At 53.9% G+C, this 16,223-nt stretch overlaps 1 protein-coding gene across 4 annotated transcripts in view; it reads right to left on the bottom strand.

Annotated features, from left to right (window-relative positions):
- Positions 1-5,742: 5,742 nt before the first annotated feature.
- The window catches only part of Cul1 (cullin 1), a 66,811-nt gene continuing 56,330 nt past the window's right edge, over positions 5,743-16,223 (bottom strand). For all 4 annotated transcript variants that reach the window (XM_048340411.1, XM_048340410.1, XM_048340412.1 and 1 more), the window contains exons 13-22: positions 16,044-16,175; positions 15,148-15,265; positions 13,912-13,988; positions 13,469-13,600; positions 9,598-9,690; positions 7,990-8,037; positions 7,828-7,910; positions 7,328-7,433; positions 7,015-7,128; positions 5,743-6,233 (exon numbers count right to left, since the gene is read on the bottom strand). In XM_048340411.1, coding sequence (XP_048196368.1) covers positions 6,153-6,233; positions 7,015-7,128; positions 7,328-7,433; positions 7,828-7,910; positions 7,990-8,037; positions 9,598-9,690; positions 13,469-13,600; positions 13,912-13,988; positions 15,148-15,265; positions 16,044-16,175 — 984 coding nt within the window. In that variant the 3' untranslated portion in view covers positions 5,743-6,152. The remainder of the gene's footprint in view (positions 6,234-7,014; positions 7,129-7,327; positions 7,434-7,827; positions 7,911-7,989; positions 8,038-9,597; positions 9,691-13,468; positions 13,601-13,911; positions 13,989-15,147; positions 15,266-16,043; positions 16,176-16,223) is intronic.

Raw genomic sequence — 16,223 nt, 5'->3', positions numbered from 1 at the left:
TCCTTGTCGCGCGTCTACCACCTCACTTTCATTGACTGACTCTCTGTAGTGGGAAAACACTTGAAGACTTCACTCCTCGGGGTTTTTTTTAGTTTCCTTTTTTCCAAATTGTGATTTAACAAATGAATCCTGCCTGTTGGCATTAACAGGCAGAATTAATTTGTGTAATTTGTAAAAGATGCTTTCATACATTTTATCTAAATATGTAACATCATTAATGTTCGTATTGCCTGTCGATATGCCGACGCCTGCCTCCTCAGGGCCGGGGGTGGGGGCTCCCCTGCACACAGGAGCCCCGACAGGCTGGGGGCTCCCCTGCACACAGGAGCCCCGACAGGCTGGGCTCTCGGCAGCGGGCCTCCCAGAGAGAGAGAGCTAACTTCCATATGAAACGTGATAGAAGTGAACTAGCTTCTTTCTTTCTTTTCTTTTCTTGTTTTTGGCCAGTCCTGGAGCTTAGACCCTGAGCACTGTCCCTGGCTTCTTTTTGCTCAAGGCTAGCACTCTGCCACTTGAGCCACAGCGCCACTTCTGGCTTTTTGTGTGTATGTGGTGCTGAGGGATCAAGCCCAGGGCTTCATGCGTGCAAGGCAAGCGCTCTAGTGCTAAGCCACATTCCCAGCCCTGAAGTAGGTTATTTTAAGATCCTGTCTATCTAGCTCTAAATTCCACTAGTCTAGATTTAGTTATTAGAAATACAGCTGTGGGTCTAGGAATGTGGCTCAGTGGTAGAGCGCTTGCCTAGCATGCATGAAGCCCTGGGTTCCACTCCTCAGTGCCACATACACAGAAAAAGCCAGAAGTGGTGCAGTGCCTCAAGTGGTAGAGTTCTAGCCTTGGGCAAAAGAAGCCCAGGACTGGCAAAAAAACACAAAAACCCAAAGAAATACAGCTGTGTAAATAGGAATTCCCAACATTCTTAGAAAAGATGAAAGGGCACCGGGCTGGGTGGTGGACACCTGCATTTGGAGCACTTTCACCACTTGGGAGGGAGGCACGAGGATCATGAGTTGGAGGCCAGGCGCGTGTGCACGTACACACACACACACACACACACACACACACACACACACTCCATAGGTTGCTGCTGACTGGGTCACGTAGAACAGGGGCTCCAGGTCCCGGCCCTGGCTGCCTCCTCGCCCTTGCCACTTCCTCCACCTGAGCTGAGCGGGTGGCGGCCGGCCCCTCCCCTGGGGAGGCCCTCGCGCGCTTGTTTCTCATGGGTTAGGCCACTGGTGGTTGGCTGTTTTGGTGGTTAATTGAATGGGCTTGTTGAGACACAGGCAAACGGGGCGCATCTGTTTCTCATCACAAGTGGGCTCGGCCTGTTCAGGACCCCCAAAGGCTCCTGGGTATCTCAGCAGTGTTCATTCTGGCCGTGACTCCTGACCTTTCCTGGGTGCAGCCGCCCAGGAGGTGCTTCCCGGAGACCACCAGCTGCGCAGTGTGCGGAGCCCCAGGAGCCTCAGAGACCAGTTGCGAACGCAGCTAATGTTGAGAACGGCACAGGGGCCTTCATACCACGAGGGGAAGCAGTAACAATCGCACCGGCACTGGGGTTTTGCTGCTCAGACCCTTGACATAATTCCCATTTGGTATGTTTATTTGTACTTGAAAAATTACACTCTCGGGGCTGGGAATATGGCCTAGTGGTAGAGTGCTTGCCTCATATACATTAAGCACTGAGTTCGATTCCCCAGCACCACATATATAGAAAACAGCCCAAAGGGGTGCTGTGGCTCAAGTGGTAGAGTGCTAGCCTTGAGCACAAAGAAGCCAGGGACAGTGCTCAGGCCCTGAGTCCAAGCACCAGGACTGGAAAAAAACAAACAAAAAAACAATCTCGCTCTCATTCGCTCGCTGTCTCTCTCTCTCTCTCTCTCTCACGCGCTCTTCCCACTACACTTGAGTGCATGCATAGCTTGGTTAGCAGTACATGAGCACTTTGCTTTAAGCCTCACTCCCCAGTAAGCTGCAACATCCAGAAACGAGGAGAAAGATAAAGAGCAGCTCTTTTCCTCTGGAAAACGCAGCAAAGAGCTCTTAAAGACACTTGCCCTGGGCGGGAGACTGCGGGCGCACAGGTGTTGGCGAACGATGGGCACCTGTGGTGAAGGGCGCCGAGAGACCTGCCTTCCACGCAAAGCGCCTCACTCACCTGCGTTCCCATGACCCGAACAGAAAGGCTGGCCAGACAGCGGGGACCCCCAAACGTGCAAAGGGGAGCAATGATCCCGAGATGAATCTGAGCCAAGCCCCCACCTTCTTTGCCACAAACACCTGTCAGATACGCCTGCCCCGCCGGGTTGGCTGATCTTTCCATCTTGGCTTTACTAACACTTTCTTCCTCTACCTTAGTGTGATTTTTGTTGTTTTTCAGCAAGACTAAAGGCAGATCATTTTTTGTGGCTGTCTTAGGACTTGAACCCAGAGCATGGGTGCCATGTTCTGAGCTTTTCCCCCTCCTCCTTTAAGGCTAGCACCTTGCCAGTGGAGCCACAGCCTCCATTTCTGGCCTTTTTGGTGGAAGTAAGAGTCACAATTTCCTAGCAGGGCTGGTTTTGAACTCTGATCCTCAGGTCTCAGCCTCCTGAGTAGCTAGGATTATAGGCGCGAGCCACCAGTGCCCAGCAGAAGATGAATATTTTAAGGAGGTGAAGTTGTTGATCGATTGAAAAGTATAACTTTCCTTGCTATGATTTTTTTAATTTTTGCCCCCAAACTGAGTCCTTTTTCACCTGTTGGGCTGTGGAACCAGTAACAAGATAGGCAGTCCTGTTGACACTTAAGCAGTGGAAATTTTTTAGTGTCCAAAAAGAAAAGTAGGAGATTAAAAACAACAATAACAACAACTGGTCAATGCTTGGTGGTTGGGAGGTTATAGAGTACAAAACAGGGCAGGGCAGGCCAGTAACGGGGAGGGATAACTATCTTCTGCAACGAGCAGATTTCCCCTGAAGTTGGGCCCTGCCACTTCTCCTTTTATGGGTCCTTCCAGTCATCACCAGGGCCGTTGTCAACTGTCATGGCCCGGAGTGTGCCAACGCGCATGCAAAATGGGATTGCAATGAGGTGGGTGGGCAGTCACTGGCAGCCATAGCCGACTAGTTTGGGCTACTCCACTTGAGCTTCCGGCCTGCGAGGTCAGCAGGGTCAGCAGGGGGCGTGTTTTTTTCCTTTGGCCAGTCCTGGGGCTTGGACTCAGGGCCTGAGCACTGTCCCTGGCTTCTTTTGCTCAAGGCTAGCACTCTGCCACTTGAGCCACAGCACCATGTCTGGCTTTTTCTATGTATGTGGTGCTGAGGAATCGATCCTAGGGCCTCATGTATACAAGTGCTCTTGCCACTAGGCCATATTCCCAGCCCTGGGGACACATTGCTTTCAGCCAGGCCAGCCAGGAAGTACACTTGCTTTCCAATCTGGCCACCATTCCAAGACAAGCATTATAGCAAGTACACACTGCGCAGGCCCTTCCTGTGGTATTATGTGCCAAGGACTTTGGGGGGGGCTTGTTAAAGGGGTCCTGTTTGAAGAGAAAGTGAAGACAGCAATAGTTCACGCAGTCCTGGGATAATGTGCAGGCAAAGCCTTTTTTCCTTCGCTAGTGTAGCTAGCTAGCAATAGCTGTAGCAATGGGGCAGGCTGGATAAGCATGGGGAACAGTGGCAGACTGCGGGCTGGAGGCCGAGTAGCCAGATAGCACGCGGCTGCTCTAACAGTAAAAACAAGATCACTCCAGAAGCCTGGGACTAACACGGCTGGCCGTCCCCTGCCTCATTGCAGTGACAGCTTTGCAAAACTGCCTGCTCCCGCCATGCAGCTGACGACATGGAAAGGACAGAAGGGGAGCAGACCCTATTCAGGGAGAACCCTCCCCTCCACACACACCCCCCGCCCCAGAACACCCACCGTGTTGTCCCTGGGCATCCACAGTGCTGGGCCACGTGGACAGGCCTGCACTCCCTATGTGGTTTGCTCTGAAGTAAACTTCCATCTCTGCCTTCTAGAAGCACTGGGCGGCGGTTACCATGTGCTCATCTCCCTAGGCCACGTTCCAGACGCAGGAAGGGCTGGGAATGCGGGGGTGGGGGGGGCGGGCGCTTCCGTGAGCTGCCCCTGCACCGTCTAGCGCAGCCCTGCACGGGAGGGACAGCCACCGCCCAGGGACTCACGCTTCTGGCGGCTGCTTTCCAAGTCTTCCCTGAAAATACAATGGCAACCCTGCAGGATTGCGATGCACCACGCGGGCTCGGGCGACGCTGGGACTTCCTTCTTTTGGCTTACATTCAAAAGCGCCTGACCAGTGGCTGTAATGAGAAAGCCCGCGCAGGCGTGGCACCCGAGGCCGCAGTGGGGTCGGTTCTTACCTGGCCCGCCCGGCAGGCCGTGGCTCCCCGCTGGGCACGGGTCGCACTCCCCCAAGGGCCTGCTGGACCGGGGAGCCCTCCGGAGCCCTCCGTATGGGCCTTTCTAGTCTATGGACGCCCACAGGTTCCCTAAGCCGGCCTGGGGGGTGGCAGCCCTGGAGAATTTCAAGGTGACCAGCCCAGGTGGTCCACCGGTCACTCAATGCTTTTGCGTGTGCGTGTGCGTGTGCGTGTGCGTGTGTGGCGCGCCACCAACCTGTAAAGACCACTCGGGAGGCTTCATTCCAGCCAGATGGGTCAAATCAACCAGCACCCAGGCAGTACACAGCACCCCAGGCAAGTGCAACCCAGGGGCCTCAGCCCTGCGCAGGGCCTGCGTCTCCACTTCCTCCTCCTCAGCCCCTTCTGCTTCAAGAAAAATCAATCCCATGCTCCCCCGGGAGGCGCAGTCTATCGGAAGTGTCTCTCTGCTGTCTGGTGGCGGCTGATACGGCAATCATAGCTACTCAGGAGGCCCAGAGGGTCAGAGCATCAGTGGTTCAAAGCCAGCAAGGGGAATTAAGTTTGTGAGGCTCCATCTCCTGCCCGCTGGTGGGTGCCCGGCTCCCGGGCAGCACCGCGGTCTCCATGTAGCGGCCGAGGCTAGCCCTGGAGCCCGAGACCCGGCCGGAGCGTCCAGGCTCCCGTCCACCCTTCCCGCGGGCTCGGCCTGTATGGCCCCGTCCCCCCTCCCATGAGCTCATCAGACGGAACTCGCGGGCGGTCCCGACTCAATGCTGTTCTCCTGTCCTCGAGACAAGCTTAGGTGTTAAAAATGAAAGGTGATGGGCTGGGAATATGGCCTCGTGGTAAAAGTGCTTGTCTCGTATACATGAAGCCTGGGGTTCGATTCCTCAGCACCACATAAACAGAAAAAGCCAGACGTGGCGCTGTGGTTCAAGTGGCAGAGTGCTGGCCTTGAGCAAAGAGAGGCCAGGGACAGTGCTCAGGCCCTGAGTTCAAGCCCCAGGACTGGCCAAAAAAAAAAAAAAAAAAGAAAGAAAGGTGAAGTGTGGGTGTGCTGTGCACACCTGTGACCCCAGCCCCGGGGAGGCCAAGAGTTTGAGGCCAGCCTGGGCCACAGAGCGAAACTGTCTTCAAAATCAAAAAAAATTGAAGGCAGGAAGGAAAGGAAGGAGGTAAACGGGGAAGAAGGCAAGATTCAGGATTGAAGGGGCCGCAAAATGAAGGTTTTAACTTTTCAATAAACACACAGCCCCTTTTAGCTACAGGAAGACACTGGGAATATAAAGTTGCACAATCATTAAATCTTTTATTTACATATAGAAATTAGCAAAACTTAAAACAAAACCAAATGCAACTTGTACAGAAATCCTTTAATTTTCTTTATTTTCACACATTAAAAAATGAAACACACTATACAAATGGGTTTTCGTAGCAGATTACACGTGGCTCCGTCCAGACGCGCGCTCGAGGTGCTGCCGGGCGGCAGCTGGTGGCGCGGCCGAGGGGTTGATTGAAGTGCACAAGCATGCAGCCCTCGGCGCGGATCGCTCCCTCGCTTCTTAAATTAGGTTAAATGGCGTTGGTGTCGTATTTACAGACTTGAAATGTGTCAGTCCTGAGCAGTTCTGCTGAAGTCCGAGAGCAGCTGATGGCGGCCGGGACTCGGTGTGGGAGGGAGGGCCTCGCGGCGGCCGGCCGGCTGCTAGGAACTTGACTCGCTCTCCTTCTTCCCACTGGAACTAGTTTCTGTGGGTCCCACAGACCCTTCTAGAAGCGTTAAGCCAAGTAACTGTAGGTGTCCTTTTCACCGTCCACTCGCTCCAGATACTCTTTCTCGATGAGAATGTCGATGCATTTCTGAGCATGAGGATGGAGAGGGGAGGGGGAGGGGAGGAAGAGCAACAGCCTTGAGAACAGAAGAGGCGCCCCCGCTGGGACTCTCCGCTGTGGGGAGCCAACGCACCCCACTTCTGCTGCGCCTTGACTTTTGCTGGCCATGCAGATGCTGCCTTCTCAAATGGAGTCCCCGCACATGTGCCCGGCAGGCACCCCAGAGCAGGGCTCAGGGCTGCCATGTCCCTTCTACCCAAGTCCGGTTCCTCCAGGAGGGCCCGGGGGGCTAAGAACCCCCAAACCCAGTAGCAGGGCCTCGGGGATTCCTGACCCGGCCAAGGCGGCCCTGAGGCTCCGCCTCCTGTTACTGTTTCAACCGGAGGCCAGGGCGGTGGAGACCAGCGTGTTGCCAGCGTGTTCCCAGCGTGCTCCTCGCCCGGCCCGGCAGACACGCAGTCCACCCCGGCTCCCACGTCCATGCGGAGCCGGTTCCGCCCAGGCCGGCCAGGCGCACGAGGGCTTTAGAGGCCTCGCCAGGCACGCCCAGCCGCCACAGCTCACAGGGAAAGGTGGCTGGCTGGGGGCTCGGAGGGGAGGGGAGGGGCAGAGGAGGGGTGGAGAGAGCCTTTTGGGTGCTGGTGACCCCTTAGCCTTGTGCTTGTTATCCACGTATATTTACTTGGTGGAAATCGGTACTTGGGATTTGTGACTTCAATGCACAGTGAAGATGAAGCCTATTTCTGCTCTATGATGTACTGAATGAGCACCGCGGCTCCCCCTCCTCTCTTGTGACATGAGGACTCACCTTGATGACGGGGACCCGAGGCTTGAACCTGGAGGACAGCTGGGTGAGGACTTCGCCAAGTAGCTGCTGGTGCTTCAGGACCTTCCTCATCTTCATGATTCTCACGATGGCCGCCTAGCAACCCACAGGGAACACGGGGTCTACAGGGGGCACCGGCGAGAGGCAGGGTCCGGGGGGGGGGAGGGGGCCTCACAGGCGGCTTCGAGTCTAATGTCACAAACACCCCCCCCCCCCCCGGTCTGCTCCCCAGCCCTCCCCTCGCCACGCACGGCCCGGGCAGCGTGGGGCACGCGCACCCCGGACGCCCAGCCACCTGAATCAAGAGCTTGCGGTCTTCCTCGATGTTCTTGTGCGTGGTTTCCTGTTCCTGCTTCTGCTCCGTTTTCATCGGCACATTGATGTTCACCCGTAGCTTCTTACTGTCAAGGACGCGGAGGAAACCCGTCCCGGTGACTTGGAAAGGCACCGCCACCGCCCCGCGCGGCGAGGGCCTGGCCCGCTGGCGGCCTCGCTTCCCCCGCCCGCCGCCCAGCAGCCCGGGCTCCGCGGGGCCCCGCCCGCCGTGTGGAGCACGCAGGAGACCCAGGTCCGTAATCGCCCCTCGGCGTTTGCCAAGTGCAAGGAAACCCAGACACTTGAGAACCATTGAAGAGTGAAGAGAAAACCCAAGCTCGAGCACCAAATGAAGAAGCATCTAGAATCACCGGAGAGCGCACTCAGCTCTTCACGCAGCAAGCAGTGCCCTTCGGTTTGTGCGGGGGGCGGGGGGGGGTGAGTCTGGTCTGGGACCATCTGTTTATGAATTTTTCTTACTTTTTATAACCAAGAAATAGCTTTATTAAGGTATCTGGCTTCAATTCCACCTCATCAACATTTGCATTTTCATCTTCCAAGACCTAGAAGGAAAGAAAGACCTGTGAGGAGCTGAGCGCGCACGGCTGCTTCTGGCGGACGCTACGAAGCGCACACACTTACCAGCAACTTGGACTTCAGTAAGATCTGCAGGACTTGTGCCAAAATGTCCTGCAATGGAGAGAGGGAGAGGGAGAGGGAGAGGGAGAGGGAGAGGGAGAGGGAGAGGGAGAGGGAGAGGGAGAGGGAGAGGGAGTTAGAGGAACGGAGGTGTGCTCGCTCGCAGTGATCATCTGCGCTCCAGCCAGCTCCCGTGCTCTGAGCGGAGCCGTGTTAATCCCTCTGTCACTCCTTTCTGGCCTTCAGCGCCCTCCAGTAAACATCAACCCAGGTGCTCTACCGCGGGCCGGGAGCTCGGGTCAGGTGACTCGTGGGGGCGTGGAGGATGTGGTCACTTCTGAGGTTTTAGCGTCGGGAGCACTTCCTGGGCTGCACGCTCGGCAGGGATGGGCAGAGGACCGGTCCCTGGCCCCGACAACGGGTGCCCGTGCTGAGCCGCCGGGGCGAGGCCTGGCTGTGGCCGCTGGCCGGCTACTCCTGCTGTCTACCCCGGGCTGCCTCTGGGGCGTGGAGGGGCACTGGGCCCCACATGGCGCCCTCATGCGAAAACCAAGCAGAGATGCTGGTGTGGAGGGCTGAGAAAGCCCAGGATTCCTTACACACACACCGCCAGCCTGCCCTGCAGGCAAGCGGACATGGCGCAAGCGCACTGTTAGCCCGCACTGCGGCCCCATGCGCGGGACCTTCCCCCCAATCCTGTCGGCGACGTCGAGCCTGCCGTCATTCTGACAGCGGAGAAGAGGAATCAGGAAAACATTTCTCTGAACCAGGGGGAAATCATCTGGTTATTAGGAACAGATTTATTTGGAAATAACTTGGAAAGCTATCCTGAAGTAAATGACTTTCCTGACTCACAGTTCCCATCTTGGTTCTTTCTCAAAATCGCCGTCGCTATCCTGGCTCCCTAACGCTGCCACACGAGGCCAGGATCCGCTTAGCCAGCGCCACACCAAAGCCAACTTGAGACTTGCTGGGATCCTGAAACCTTTACTTACTAGCTCCGACGGGGTCAAAAATATAGCTACAAATTCTTTCACTTTCTTGTGGTAAGTCTTGGGGCTTGAACTCAGGGCGCCTGGGTGCTGTCCCTGAGCTATTTTGCTCGAGGCTGGTGCTCTACCACATTGAGCCACAGCGCCACTATGATGTCTTAATACACAATCACAACCACAAACTGTGATTGTGTATTTGGATTTTGGACTTTTGGATTATGGTAAAGCTTATAAAAATATTCTAGAATTTCAAAATTTGCCAAATTAGAAATATTTTAAATTATTTCTGGCCCCAAGTGTTTCAGGCAGAGGAACCCAACCCATATGCTGGTGGCGGGTTTCGTGTTCACGTTGATGAAGCGCATCCACGGGTCTCGCGTTCGCTCCGTTCCCCTGGCTCCCTGGTTATACAGGAGGGGCCTCACTCTCACTCGCACGCTAGTGGGTACCCGCGGCGCCCACGCCCGGGCTCCGGCCTCCTGATCTTGTTTCGGGGTCGGGATGTGTTTCTGCCCCCAGGCCCTTGGCAAGCCGGCTGTGCGGGTCACGCACTGCCATAGGCTTTCTCCAGAACCCCGCAGTTCCCACTGGGACGGGGCGGCTGGCCGGGAGGGAGTACCATTTTGATCTGCGTGCTGTCGGTGAGCTGCTGCACGGTGTAGGCGTCCTCCGTGTTGTACTGCAGCAGCAGCGCCATCTGCAGCGTGGACGCCTGCGGCACGGGAGAGAGACAGAGAGACAGACACGTTTCAAACGGGGCCACAGGCGCGCAGACCGCGCTGGCCAATCAAAGTCCTCAGAGGCAGAAGATAGACACACTACGTGAAGGTTCTTTTAAGAGAACACAAAGTTATTGAGATGAACAAACTGCATGCAGAATTTCAATAGACATTAACCTATCTACTTTTCTATAGTCCTTCACTATCAATATATAAAATAAGTTAAAAAACAAGAAAAGGGACCAGGATCGTGGTTGGAGGTTCGCAGGACGCCAGCCGGCATCGTGGCGCAAGCCTATCGTCAGCTACTCGGGAGACTGAGATCAGGAGGATCCCGGTTCCCGGCCAGCGCGGGGAGGGGGAGGGAGCGGCCAGGGAGAAGCCATCAAATAATGGACGGGCACACGGGGAAGCCAAGCCGGCCTGGCATGAAGTGAAATCCAACTTCAAAAGCCAGGTGCTGGCGGCTCATGCCTGCAATCCTAGCCTCTCAGGAGGTAAGATCTGAGGATCTTGTTTTGAAGCCAGCCTGAGCAACCTGTAAGCCTCTTATCTCCGGGCTGGGATTATGGCCTAGTGGCAAGAGCGCCTGCCTCCTACACATGAAGCTCTCAGTTCGATTCCCCAGCACCACATATATGGAAAACGGCCAGAAGGGGCGCTGTGGCTCAGGTGGCAGAGTGCTAGCCTTGAGCAGGAAGAAGCCAGGGACAGTGCTCAGGCCCTGAGTCCAAGGCCCAGGACTGGCCAAAAAAAAAAAAAAAGACTCTTATCTCCAATAAACTCCCAAGTGGTACTAGGGCTAGCCTTGAGGCCCTGAGTTCAAGTCCCAAGACACACACACACGGGGGCCAGGGCCAAGGGCATGGCTCAAGTGACAGAGGGTGGAACTCTCAGTAAAATCACTAGTACCATGCAGAAATAAGTTTCTAAGACTCCATCTCCACATAATAGCTAGGTGTTGTGATGTTGGCGACTTGAAAAGCAGGGGTGGTAGGATTGTGATCGGAGGCTGGTCTGAGCAAGTGCACGACCCTAACTGAAATGTAAAAGCAAACGAAAGGAAAAGGAACTGGAGCTGTGGCTCGGATGGGCGAGTCCCCAGCCAGCAAGGGCAAGCGCCACATAGCCACTTAGAGAAAAGAGCTGGACACAGGGCTCAGGCCTGCACGCCTAGTGACCCGGGAGGCTGAGATCCCAGGTTGGTGGCTAAGAGCCAGTCCAGGCACAAATCCTCAAGACAACTCTTGTTTCTGATCAACTAGCAAAAAGCTAGCTATGGAGGTGTGGCTCAAGTGGCAGAGTGCCATCCAAGAGAGGGAGAAAGAGTAGGAGGACTTTAGTTCAAGGCGAGCGAGCGAGCGAGCGAACAGGGAAATGCGGTGTAAGTGCCCAGGACTGCCGCCTCTCACAGCACATGCAGCCGGCTCCGTTACCTGGTGGCTCATGGGTCCCTACCTTCTTCTCCTAAAGACTCACCACAACAAGCACGGAGCCAGCACTTGCCTAGGCAAGGCTGCGGAGCAAGAATAGTGAAGGTACCAGTCACCCTGGATGCCTGTTGTACAGTATCTCACATGGCAGGCCTAAGAATGCTCGTCAGAAAACGGAGGCAAAAGAGCAAGACTCTGTAAAAAGGCTTTTGAAATCAACACCCAAGACAGTGAACAGGATGCCTGAAAATAAGGTGACTACGCTCTTCCTAACAGCAGTGACTAAAGCCAAAACCAGCTGTGTGCTGTCTTCCATATACACACTACACTGCTCTAAATGCATGCCTTTTGCGGTACAGAAATAAACCTGATGACAGCCAGGTGCCCAGGGCTCGCACCTGTAACCCTAGCGACGCAGAAGGCTGAGCTCCGAGGATTACTGAGCTCTGAAGACAGCCGGGGGCAGGAAAGTCGGTGAGACTATCGCCAACTAACTACAAACAAGGTAGATAGAAGTGGAGCCGTGGCTCAGCGGTAGAGTGCTAGCCCTGAGCAAAACACCCCTCAGGGAGAGCACCCAGGGCCTGAGTTCAAACCACAGGACTGACACACTGACAAACACACACGCACACGTGTGCAAAGCAAAAAAAACTGCTTTTGAAGAATCAAAAATAAAACCAAGGTGGAACACAGGGCCTTCTCTGCTCTTCTTCACTCCTACCAGGCAGGAAGGAGCCCGCTTCTGGCATTTCGCCCGGAGGCCTGCGTGTGCTGCCGTGGCGGAGGGCAGGCCCGGCTAAGCTCTTCCTCGTGCGGAACAGGGAACGGGCCCATGGGGTACGGCAGACTAAACGCAAGCCTTCTTCTACCTCTGGGCCCAGGCCCTGCTTCTGAACTACGTTAACGACTGGAAGTTTAAGTGGGTGCGCGGCCCGAGCACGCGGAACCCAGCTGGAGCTTTCTTAACACCAAGTGTTACAGCGGACTTCAAGCTTACCCATGAGCCCTTCTCAAAGACGAATTGCCATTCATTACACCTTTATTTGTGAAGCCCACCAAGTACAAACTTGAGTGGAAAAAAACCTGGCTTTTTTTTTTTTTTTTTTTTTTTTTTTTTTTGGTGCTTACTAGGGCTTGAACTCAGGGTCTCAGGCTCTCACTTGGCTTTCTTTGCTCACAGTATACTCTATCACTTGCCCCACACCTCCAGTCCAGTATTTTGCTGGTTGATTGAACATGGAGCCTCAGGACTTTTCTGCCTGGGTTGTCTTAGGTAGGTCTCAGCCTCCCGGGAGCTAAGATCACACGCGTGTGCTACGGACACCTGGCAAGCCTGGGCTGTTAAAGACAGAAGAGCTCAGCTGAAATTTTGGCTTTGCTGCACGTGGACTAGGATGCAGAGAATGGCTTGAATTACACTGAACTAAGATGCAGAGAATCGATTGAATTAAACGGAGCTTGTGGTTCTCATCTACAGACCGGAAATATGACGAGTAATGCCACAATTGTTATCCAGTATTCAGTTAGGCTGTAAGAACAAGTAGTTCTTTTTTTTTGGCCAGTCCTGGGCCTTGAACTGAGGGCCTGAGCACTGTCCCTGGCCTCTTTGTTCAAGGTTAGCACTCTGCCACTTGAGCCACAGCACCACTCCTGGCCATTTTCTACATATGTGCTACTGAGGAATCGAACCCAGGGCTTCATGTATACAAGGCAAGCGCTCTTGCAACTAGGCCATATTCCCAGCCCCAAGGAGTTCTTATGAATGAGAAAATGCTATGAAAGACAAAAGAAAGGTAGAGTGAAGAACGAAGTGCCAGCCTAAGCCCACCTGCTGGCACGAGCCAAGCAAACACTCATTAAGAACACTATTCTGCTAATTTTCACACCACCCTTGAACTTCCATATGCCCATCTGATGGAGAATACTGAGACTCAGGTATCAAGTAACTCTTGCCCTCAGCCAGTGGAATTAGAATTGAGCTCATCTGACTTCATTAAAACAATTCTTTTTTGTGTGCTGGTCCTGGGGCTTGAAATCAGGGCTTGGGCACTGTCATTGCACTTGAGCTACAACGCCATTTCCAGTGTCTTGGTCATTAATTGGAGGTAAGAGTCTCACAGACTTTGTTGCTTGGGGTGGCTTCAAACTATGATTGTCAGAGCTCAACCTACTGAATAGCTAGGATAACAGGCGCGAGCCACTGGCACCCAGTCTGACTTAATTTTACCAAAAGCTTTAACTCTACATTTCGCATATGAGTAACTTGACTATTTCTATAATTTGTCTTATGTTCATTTAGAATGACTTTTTCCTTTTCAAAATGGAAAGGTTATCTTACCTGCAGAGTGTATCTGTTTTTGAAGCAGTTCGTTACCAATTCTCCTTTAGATAACTGATACAACCATGTCAATTTTCTGCCACTGTGCCGGCTGGCGTAGAAAGCTGTGAATCGCTGGTAACTGCGTTCCAACTGGACAAAAGGACAGGGTTAGGTTAGGTGGACTCGGTGAGCAGCAGTGCTATGGGAAGCGCGCTGCCCTGAGCTCGCAGCGCAGAGGGCGTGTATTTCACGAGCAGTGGGGCGAGTGGAGACCCGTGAGAGGCCACGCTCTCAGAACCAATGAGGCTCTTCTTAAGGAGTAAGCGCCGTGCCCGCTGACTGGGATAGAAACGACCACCTCCGGCTGACCCAGCGCTCCGCCGCCCCCCCCCCCCCCCACCGTGGCATGGCTTCCACCGAGGCCACAGCCGCCAATGGACAGGCTGCCCTTCCCTCCTCACCTCGGATGGCAAGGCGAACGTGCAAGACTGCTGGAAGGGCCAGGACCCGGAACTCAGGACTTGAATACTGAAATCCACTGGGAGGGCAGAACAGGTGTGGGGAGAGAATTCCAGAACATATTTAGTCTTATAAACTGGAACATTCTATCATTCCAGAGACATGCAGGGTAGTAGTGTTCTTTATTGGAAGAAAATACATGACACTAAAAATCTTGCTTGAAGAGAAAAAAAAAAGCAAGAATTGAGCACAACTGTAGCTCATTTGCTTAAAGGGGGAGCTATGCATGGGGTGTGTGTGTGGGGGGGGAACCTCACCCATCCCTTGGGAGTCTGAGGTAGGAAGATCTCAAGTTTCAGGCCAGCGTGGGTTGCAGGGAAAACTCCTGTGCTAGGGTCCATCAAAAGAACTCTCCAGATTCGTAAAAGTTGGGAGCGCTAGAAATTACTTCCTTCAGAGCGACAGTTTTCCATTTCATGGCCAAAGCAGAACTAGGAAACCGCTGCGGCTCTACGCTGCGTGCCGTGGTTTTTCTGTGGTGGACAGTTCAGCCCACGAGGGACGGGCCTGGTGTGGCCAGGCGTGGAACCACAGCTCCCAACACAAGGACCCGAGAGGCTCAAAGCCAGAGTGAGAGTGTGTGTGCTCCATAGCATGAGAACACGGGCAGGCCAGAGCCGTGGCTCAGGCGAACATGAGCTCCACCCCAGCAGCCTCCCCTGCGAAACTGCACGCACAGCAACGGACATTCGCCACCCAGAACTTCAAACAATCACTTCATCTTAGCAGATGGCTGGGAAGCCCAGTGGCAAAGCAGCGAGGCTTAGCAAGGAGACGGCACTTGCGACTTCGGATGACGTCAGCATGAACCTGCCATCCATGCCTCCAGCCAGACGCTAGAATGCCCACCCTGGCACCTTCTGCACGGCGCATCACCGGCAGCCCGTCTGCACTGTCTAGCTCAAGCCCAAGTCCAGTTTTTGTTTGTATTTGTTTAGGCCAAGAGTTTCTTGTAACAATAAGGTAAGGCAACACGAGCCACGCGTGCACTATCAGTGCAGGTGAGCACTAAGAAGTCTGAGCTTGGGACCGGCATCTGAGTGACCTGGCCAAGGCGCTCATCCAACACCGCCCCCCGCCCCTGGAAACCCGGGAGAAGGGGGTGGGGCACTGGGGAGGAACTTCCTGGCCTTCTGCACTTGGAGCCCCCGGAGCAGCTACCGACACTTGATACTCACAGTCCAGTGGTTCTGAATTTGTTAGGTGCTTTTTGAACTGTTCATTCAAATCTTTGCTTACACCAATGTCTTGAAACATTCGTTGAAGTTTGGAGGTATACTCAAAACCACAAGCTTGCTGAAATAAATCCAGAGAACTCTCACTAATTTTACAGCATATCCATATATATATATACAAGAGAGTCAATATTAAGTGAAATCATGTTATAGCATACATGCTTAATTGTGTGGTACTAAATTAAGTAAGTTATTTCTATGCTATACATATACATGTACTGATTCAAATTAACATTACTGAGAATAAAATAATTAAAATCTGAACAGCTAAGTCTCATAACACAACCATGATTTACGCATCTTAAGAGCGAGGCATTCTGTTACTGTGGTAGAATATTAAGAAGTAATTCGTCTCTGACCCCAAGACTACAGACTGAGCCCCTCCGCGCCCCCCTCTCTCTCCCCCAGGTCCTGGAACACTCAGGAGGGTGGGCCCAGAACAGGGCAAGAGAGCTCGATGAGCCGCTCTGATTCTGGACTTCTGTCGTGTGAGCTGCTGAGCCCACGGCATTTTGTTTGGGCAGTCTGAGCTGACTAAGATCCGCACCAAGTCTAGGTCAAAGTGGAATATGCTCTGAGGTCTACACAACAACCCCGACACTCAGGGAGAATGAAGGAGACAGAGCAAAGGAGGAGCACAGGCGCGCAGGGGCCCAGGAATGGGAAGCAGGAGGGATGGGGAGTAGACCGCAGCAGGACTGGGCACAACAGAGGGGTGCCCAAGGTGGAGGGCACTGGAGGCTCAAAGGGGACTGGCCCACTGACAACTCAGGGACACCAACGACCACATCCACAGCGCCTGCCTGATGGGCTGGAGTGTCCCAGAGGCACAAACTCACCTTTAACTTGGAGATCATGCTCGCTTCAGCATCGTCACTTGCACTGTTCTGATGCACAAGTCTCTTGGCCAGCATCTTTGCATAGAACTTCTGGAACACATCCTTGTCCTCTATGTACTTGAACACGACCATCTAGAAGAGTCACCAAGAAAACACACAAATGAAGCACTCCTGGGCCGA

This window comes from Perognathus longimembris, chromosome 2, assembly GCF_023159225.1.
Source record: "Perognathus longimembris pacificus isolate PPM17 chromosome 2, ASM2315922v1, whole genome shotgun sequence".
NCBI classification, from domain to species: domain Eukaryota; kingdom Metazoa; phylum Chordata; class Mammalia; order Rodentia; family Heteromyidae; genus Perognathus; species Perognathus longimembris.
Note: the sequence above shows the minus strand (reverse complement) of the source record. Positions and strands in the feature narration are given on the sequence as shown.